General features: G+C 39.7%; 1 protein-coding gene and 1 long non-coding RNA gene across 2 annotated transcripts; one reads left to right on the top strand and one right to left on the bottom strand.

The window, feature by feature from the left end:
* The first annotated feature begins 437 nt into the window (after positions 1–437).
* Positions 438–2,327, top strand: LOC146693551 (uncharacterized). The gene is made up of 2 exons (XR_014923974.1): positions 438–932; positions 1,767–2,327. It is a non-coding gene; the product is annotated as an uncharacterized LOC146693551 (long non-coding RNA).
* Positions 2,075–4,028, bottom strand: LOC146693550 (uncharacterized). The gene is made up of 2 exons (XM_085479344.1): positions 3,528–4,028; positions 2,075–2,639 (listed from the first exon to the last, which is right to left on the bottom strand). The coding sequence occupies exons 1-2, from the start codon at positions 3,785–3,787 to the stop codon at positions 2,369–2,371; spliced, it is 531 nt and encodes a 176-aa protein (XP_085335470.1). The 5' UTR covers positions 3,788–4,028; the 3' UTR covers positions 2,075–2,368.
* Positions 4,029–8,943: the final 4,915 nt, after the last annotated feature.

The following is an 8,943-nucleotide window of genomic DNA, read 5'->3' as shown; positions in this document are numbered from 1 at the left end:
GGCCTGTGTCCTAACGTGCTTCATCTTTACATTGAATATGTTATTTGGAAGTCTGCCCCGGGAGGAGGCCCCGGAGAGATCTTTCTCGGCTGGCCTGGGAACGCTTTGGTGTTCCCCTGGACAAGCTGGAGGAGGTGGCTGGGGAGAGGGAGGTCTGGGCTTCACTGATTGGGCTGCTGTGCCCGCGACCCGGCCCTGGATAAGCTGAAGAAAATGGATGGATGGATGAATGGATGGATGTTATTTGGAAGTATTTAAGTGGGGCTGTCAACAGATTTAAAAAAAAAAAAAACGAACGAATTAATCGCTCAATTTTCTGTAAGTCAAAGTGCTAGCAGCATCCCCGGCTAACGCATGCTTCGCGTCAATGTGATGTTTTAAGCTGGAAGAGCTTCGGTGAAAAGAAAATTCTTTGCACAATGTGCATAACGGTGTGTTCACACCGAACGCGATGGACGCGAATAGAGCGTCAGGTTTACATGTAAAGTCAATGGAAAGGCGCGATGACGCGCGATTGCGGGTCCCGCGAAAATTCGGAAGCAGATTTGCGTCGCGAAAACGCCAAAACGCGTGAAACGCGCGTCAGTGTAGCGCGTCTGGCGCGTTTGACGCGCGAATAAAACCACGCGCGTGAGTTTTTGTGTTGCATTTTGTGCATACGCGCGTTTCGCGTCTACCGCTCGAGTTGGAAAAATCTGAACTCCAGCGTCAAATCGCGCCGCGACAACCAATCAGGAGCCTGGTGACGTGGCTGTTACCTAGGTCAAAGGGGCAGATCCAGCCAAAGCCTTTCATACTTCAATGGAGGGGAAGGCTAATCAATGCGGTAGCAAACAACTCGGAGCTGTACAACACCAGCTGCTTTCAGTACCGAGACAGGAATAAAAAGGACCGAGCTTGGAGGAAGATATGTGAAGAGATCGGGCAACCTGGTAAGTTCATTCATTTCTCTTTTGAAAGTTTTCACTGACCCGGGGAAGCAGCACAAAAGCTAGCAAGCCACCGCTATTTTCCCACTGACGTACAAATACCGTTCTGCTTTTATGCATGTTGTCATTTAGGAATATATTTTATTGTTTATTAATAAACAGCACACAGTGGTCCCGCTGTTCATCCGTCACTGCTTTGCTTTTTCGCTGATTTTTTATTGCACAGTACAGCATTGCATTCTGCAGCCTGATTGACAAATCTCCTGCGCTTGCCAAATTTATCACGTTTGGTTTTGATAACCATCGCGTCCAATAGAAAAAACAGCACAAAAACACCCATAACTATGAGCCTCATTCGGAAATAGACACCTGCACCGTGAGGGAAAAAGGCGCACGAAAGTGGCGGGCAGATGAAGACAAACCGCGCATAATAATACTTTTACGTTTTGCAATCTACAAAGGTTTGCACTTTGAGAATCAATTGTGAGAACTGTGACCAGGGGCTAGTTATTCTGAGAACCCCTGCAATAAATGAGGGACCACTGTCTACTCTACGATTATTATATCCAACCTGTTAACATTTAATACTGTATTGATAGAACCAACTGATTCTGCAGCAGAGCATCCCCAGTCCCTGAGCTCCTGCTGCTGAACCCACAGATATGTACAGCAAGCACTGATACCTTTTTAGTCGGTGGGATTCCCTTGTGATCACCTTTACTAAATATCTACAACCAATCTGATTATATCCTGTTATTGTTTTTTTTTTTTTTCAATGTTGAAATTAAAATCTAGTAGCAGCCTTCTCATTTCTTTGTGTTTTGTGCTGTTTTACAGGCCCACAGAGGAGGACGGCTCCGAGGCAGATGAGGGACGGGTCCCAGGACGGTCCATCGGCGGTGGAGCTGGCCATCCTGGAGTCCCTGAAGAGGCCACACCAGTCTCCAATGGAGCATTTCCTCCTCAGCCTTGTTCCTGCTCTGGAGAGCAGCTGGTCCTTTTTATTCCTGTCTCTCTGTAAATACTTATATTTTATATATTTATGTTTAATGTTTTTCTGTTTGAGACTTTTAATATTATTTCAAATAAATGTTTATAATGACTAATGTCTCAGTTCTACTACACAGCAAATGTTGGCACACGACTTGACACATGTAGAATTTATTTCATATTATACTAATGACAAAATATACTGATACAGTGGGATGCAGAAGTTTGGGCAACCTTGTTAATAGACATTATTTTCCTGTATAAATTGTTGGTTGTTACAATAAAAAATGTCAGTTAAATATCATACAGGAGACACACAGTGATATTTGAGAAGTGAAAAGAAGTTTACTGGATTTACAGAAAGTGTGCAATAATTGTTTAAACAAAATCAAGCAGGTGCATCAATTTGGGCACCACAAAAAAGAAATGAAATGAATATTTAGTGTATATCAATGTGTGTGTCTCCTATATGATATATGGGGTGCCTTTGTTTGGATGTGCTTCCCATCCAGAGCTGCACAGCACAGAGGAAAGTTCCAGCGCTCCTGGAATCCCTCTGTGATGGACCGCCAGTCTCCAGGTGAAGGCACAGCCATGAAGTCGTCCACTAGACAGTCCCAGATGGACGTCGCTGCCTGGGGGGTGATCTGGCTCACCGTGGACACACCGACTCTGAAACTGAACGCGATGGTCCTGAAGGAGTCCCCGGTGACAAGGAACCTGGACAAAATTGTTCAAAATCAGTATTATGTGTACTGCAGTTACAAAATACATTATTCAAATTCCAAAATACTTTTGTGATGTCAGATATAAATCACAAAACATGAATCTTACATAAAACCTTTTGTAATTATAAGGATAATTACAAAATGTATATTAGATAATATCTAAAACAGTTGTGTTTTGTTTTAACTTTAACATATCATAATTTGATTGGTAGCAACTTTCACAACTACAGTGAGCCAATCACTCATAATTCCTAAACATGTCAATCAGGTAGGAATGAAGTAAGACATTAATAGAAATAAAGAGTTGTGTGTTGACATGTAGCCCTTTCCTTGCTTAAATCATTAATATTTTTGAAAAATTAATCTGTGATAAGACAGCTTATCAAGATAGAACCATGTAACTAGAGATGAACCAAACTGTTCACAGTTTTATCTAACTCTGTTTTAATAAAGGCTGTGACCCCTGCTATAGAGTCTGACAGCTGCAGGGATTATATACAAATATTCAACTATCCCAGAATTAAACCAGGTCTAAATAAAAAGGAGTGAGTATCACTACAAAGGTTAACTCAGTGGTCCTAATGCTACAGTTTGATATCAGCAAACACCGAGCGCATACATTGATGTGACACCACAGCCATGCTATCATTCAAACACTGATAACAGCATAAATCGAATTAAATCGGGACTTGATGAGACCTTCTGAGTATCACTAGAAATATTATAAAGAGTCGTCTCTGTACCACAGTTTGCTTTCAGTAAACACCGACAGCATTCACTGTTAGCATAGCACATCCATGTTAGCAGTGTATAACTGGATGGATTAGCATATTAGCACAGGTATCAATAAAGGACTACCGTATTAAATAGTTTTACTAACCTCAGGCAGACGGACAGGCGCTCTGCAGGTGGGATTGAGCGTCTGTAGTTGGTGTCTAGGCGGGCGATGCTGGGACCGACGAGGGAAAGCAGGTCCTCAAACTGGCCGACGGTGATAGCGCTGGAATCGGCCGTCATCCAGGCGCAGCTCCTGGAGCAAGTGGTGAAACTCACCAAACTGCTCATGCCTCTGGAGGACCTGATGGACCCAGGTACGGCGAGGACGTCTTTTACGCCGCTACTCTGCTCTCCACAGTACATAGAGAAGGGAGACTCTCTCTTCAAGCGCTAGCTCGATAGCTGCCATCTTGCAAAGATACCGGTCTGGCACAACTCCCTCCCACATTCCTCCCACATTTCCGGTTCACGCGCGTCAAAATATCATATTTTGACGCGCGATGGATTTTTCTTGGACACGCGTTGAGACGCGAATGTACACGCGTCAAATTAGGGGCGTTTGGGGCGTTTTATTCGCGTCCATCGCGTTCGGTGTGAACACACCGTAACACTCTACAGTATGTCAGTTGACTGTTCCCTCTTGTTATTTTTTTAATACTAAAATTTCCCATCGAGAAGGCCAATGTGCGTTTATCATCTCCCATGTTGAGTTGATTGGTTCAGCTGCCCGGCACTACCAGCTCAACTGCCCATTTGCGCATGTGCGAAGGTAACTCTACTTGGACAAACTGCCCGAAATGCGTTGACAGAAACATTTCAGGGATTTTGAGTCATTCTGCACTCCAGATGGGTTAATTGCATAAAATGTTTCAATTGTGTCGACCGTGATGGCTGATTAATTTGCGTTAACACATTAAATTTGACAGCACTATATTAAAGCAGAGTTGCAAATTCATGTTGGAGAATTGTACATCTTTTCTCTGTCAGGATATGTAAAAAACTGATCATTTGCGTAAGTCCAAAATATATTTCTTGTAAGTTTAGTATTTTCTTTCCCTACAAATCGGTATTGAGCCATGATTATGGTTTGATTGCGCACATTTATGTGACTAGGTCACATAGATGGTATGCTCAGAATATACACCAGAGAAAGGTTATTGGTGGCTCCAATATTTTTTGATAAAAATGCCTCAGTCAGTATAATGGCTCTCTCTCTCTCACCTCAGAGAGGGAAAAGGGGAAATTTGGAGCCTGGACTGTGAAATGAATACACTTTCTGTCATTTTCTGTGTGCAGTGGGCTAAAAATGTCTGTAATGACAAAACCACCACACTGGGCGTCAGAGTAAGAAAATTGTTGAATGTCAGCAATCTGAACTCATTCTTATATACATTATTGAAGCCAAACGCCCTTAGATATAATAAAATCTTCCACAGCCTTCTCTCTCTTCTTTAAAGTTTCTTTTTATATATACTTCTTCTTTTAAATCACTGTAATTTTGCAGCCTTTATGTGTTCCAAGGAAGGTCAACCATAGAATTACACCTACATCTAAAATACAAGGGGATTAGATATTATCTGGAGCAGTCTTCTCTTTTTTGTAAGACTTGAGCACTAATATCTCACTAATACTAACTATTAAGTATTTTACCTAGTCTGAGCTATCGTTAACAAAATAATATTTGCCCTTAAAATGTCCTCCACTTTCTTTCAGCAAAAAAGTAAACCACATATTTTCACTCAGTACATGTAAGACAAAAGTATTGTGTCTGGATTGTTTTTTCCTGGAAGTATTTCCAATGCTTTGCTATTCATGGCATTTTGCAGAGGCCATTCACAGGAAGAAGAGAAAAATTAGGTTGAAACTATACTCAACATAAAGTGCACCCATCCATCTGTCTGCTTCAGACCACACAAGTGTATCGTTTGGGGTGTAATGCTGGGAAGAGGACACAAAACAGAGACCACAGCTCTTCCAAATGACCCCAAACTCATCTGCACTCAGTAGGGTCCCCAGCAGTACACCTACTAAGCTAATCAACTGAATAGCAGTCAAGATAGATTTATTAGTAAGATGCACTGCTCTGGTTCTGCACATTCTAATGAGTTTACTCCATATGTTTTAGTAGCCTGTTTCATGACTCAATGGTGGGTGCAGCATGTTGAACAGATCTGGCAATTGTCTGCTGGTTAATCTTAAAGTACAGCGGAACCCCGACTTATGAAATTAATTTGTTCCAGAGGGTCTTTCGTAAGTCAAAATTTTTGTCAGTCGAAGCACATTTTCCATCGTCTTTTGAGTGAGGCGATGCTGGCTGAAGACGAAGTTCTTGGTGGAGGCTGAAGAAAGCATATGCATGCATGCACACATACATACATACGTATGTGTACATGTTCATAACATTATGGAATTTAATTCTAAACATTAAAAACTAAAACTTACATTTACGTTAATTAATGTACGTACACTGTGCAATGATATTTTTTAACATTTTTTTTAAACTCGCTTATATTTATGCCTTATGCCGGCCCCATTATGAATGAACGATAGGCTAATTGCAAACGAAAAGCACACGAAATGGCGCACTGCAACAACAATACGTCTTTCACGTGGAACAGCGAAACGCATTTCGCAAACAGATTTCGTTACACGGGCATTTTGTCGTACCACGGGCAAAAATATTGCCGTTAAGTGCCTTAAATGGGGTCTTCCACTGTATATTATCTCTTCTCTCCTTCTCACTGGTTTCATCTTGTGATGAAAACCTGGAGAGTCTTGATTGATAGACCCCAGCAGATGAGATGAAAAAGGGAGAATAAAAATCTGCTGCATTGTTTTGAAATCATTTTTAAATGTTTGTAAATGTGGTGAGGTGAGCATTTCTGACTATGGCATCAGGTTTTAAGCATACTTCAAAGGCCTGTGTTCAGTGGAGCCAAACATCTAATAATCTGTAAACTAAATTCAAGTACCTTGAAAATGTATTCAACAGGCATATCATAAACTCTTGTAAGTCATGATCATGGCTGATAATTTTGATTGTAACAGAGAGCAGATGCCAAGTTAATGTGTTGACCAACTGGAGATAATTGATGTGAATTTTAGGAGCAGGACATCCGATTCCCCCTCTTCTGGTTTTAGGTCTATAAATGTCTCGACTCAGATATCAGTTGATACTAAACTTAATTTGGATCTCAGATACTCCTTTGCAACAATATCAGTACAAACTGTCCAGTCTTTGCCTCCTCGGTCCAACACCGCGCCGCTGCGAACAGACAAACATTTATCTATTAACAACTTACCCGATAGCCACATTAGCCAACATAGCAGCTGTTGGACTGTAGTTAGATAAAAGATGAATAATGCTTGCAGACTGAGTTAGGTATTTTGTTGTTTGTTATGTCCTTTGTTTATTAATAGGATTTAAAATATATTCTACCTTCATGATCTGTAATGAAGTGATCAAATTAATTTTTAACATGAATCAAATCTGAACTTAATTTTGAATACTTCTCTTTTCATGGTATTTTAAATGGTAGCGAGTATCTAGTATTTTCTTGGTTATTGGTATAGAGTTTGAAATTCTAGAATTATGACACCTTAACTCCTACCCGTTTCTTCTTTCTTTACTCCTGAACTAACAACTAATTTCAATGGTGACAGGTGCTCAATATTTTTAACCACACCAATTGTGAAATAATCAGCACATAGGAGTTAAAATATCACGCAAACATGTATTGTTGTAAGAATTGTCCCTTTGGTGAAAAATAATGAACACAATAAGCATGCATTTCTGCGTTGTAAAATGTAAGAATGAGCTGTCTATCTAAATGAATTCTGACATCGTCTACTAAACTAAAACTGGCACATACACTTGTTCTCCAATGCAATTTACAGCTGGTTTGGTACCATGACATCTGTGACTCCATCTACACCAATATTCTCTCACACTACTGAATACACCAACACTTTCTGCTCCACTGAGACAGCAGATGGATACAATCTGAAGAAGAGGAGACAGTTTGATAGTTTTCTCTATGGACAAGTGTATCTGTGTGTGTGTGTGTGTGTGTGTGTGTGTGTGTGTGTGTGTGTGTGTGTGTGTGTGTGTGTGTGTGTGTGTGTGTGCAAGACTCCTACAGTATCAGTATCTTGAATAGTAGCTGAAAGAGTATTGTTTTCTTTATTACACTATAGTAATACAGTAATTATTCACATTTTCTTCATCTGTCAATGCACATTAATCTAATGACTAATACCATCTTTCAAATTCCATGTGATATATTGTAGTGACAGAATTGGGGCATTGTACATTTCTGACTGCAGTAAATTAAGACTGAGGGATGAAGGCGTTTGTAAAGTCTCACTGTCATGTTTTTTTATTCTACGACTTCATTTAAAGTGACACTGGGTTTCTGTTTTCATTTTAAGATGGGATGATCTGACAAATAATGATGAGCAGCACCACCAGCAGTGAATCCTAAGGTTCCTCTCAGTCACATGGTATTTGACAGCAGCCTGTCAGCTGATATCCAAGCTAATAATGAATCATACTACATGCCACCTATATTGTTATCAATTTTCTAATAGTATTAATAATGATAGTAGTAGTTAGTTCATGTTAATTATGTTCATCATGAATTAACTCTTAAGGTTGGTTCTATGAAGAGCTGTAGGACCTGCTGCTGCTGTTCATTGTTGTTCAGTTCATTGCTTGAGCAGCAGCTGTGATCTCCTGTATTATGCATTGAGTGATAGATATATGAGTTAAAGAGTTAAAGATATAGAAAACCGTCATGTCATCATACAGATAATGTTTTGGATGGCAGTCCAAGTAAAGATTGTTTTTTTGTTTTTTTTTCACTGACATGGGAAAACTGATTAATTCATTAAAAGGTTTCATACAAAATATTAATATAGTTTGAGAGCCTGATTTACTATGCTACTATAGATTTTTGACCTAGACAGGTAAATGTCAACTACCTGAGCCTCACTCACAGTTTTACAGTATATGCAGTAAGGATACACTGAGAAGTTTGGTTAAACCTGTTACAGTAAGACAGACAAATAGAAAATAGTGGGTGTTTAATCTTGCCATCATATATTTCAATTCTCTCTTATAGCTCTACTCTCAGTCTGTCTACTGACAGAGCCAGGAAGCTGGAGTTGCTATTGGGTTATTTTTCATTGTGGCACAACTGCAGATATTATTTGTCATTTCTTTTGTAAAAGAGGCCTTTCTTTTTACATAAAGCAAGGTGCTTTATGTAAAAAATCTAAATATGTGTACTTTAGCAACATTAGAAATTTACACTAAGTGTATTGCATGATGCTAAAGAAAACTACCCATTTCAAGGACGTCTAAGGCATAATCATCTACAGTGGTGTCAAAAAGTGTTTGCCCCCTTCCGGATTTCATATTTTTTGTATGTTTGTCACACTTGTGACAAATGTTTCAGATCCTTAAACAAATTCACATATAAGACAAAGATAACACAAGTAAACATAAAATGCAGTTT

Source organism: Copadichromis virginalis, linkage group LG14, assembly GCF_057382275.1.
Source record: "Copadichromis virginalis isolate Kocher_CV1m ecotype Utaka linkage group LG14, C_Virginalis_male_GT1.1, whole genome shotgun sequence".
In the NCBI taxonomy this organism is placed as follows: Eukaryota; Metazoa; Chordata; class Actinopteri; order Cichliformes; family Cichlidae; genus Copadichromis; species Copadichromis virginalis.
Note: the sequence above shows the minus strand (reverse complement) of the source record. Positions and strands in the feature narration are given on the sequence as shown.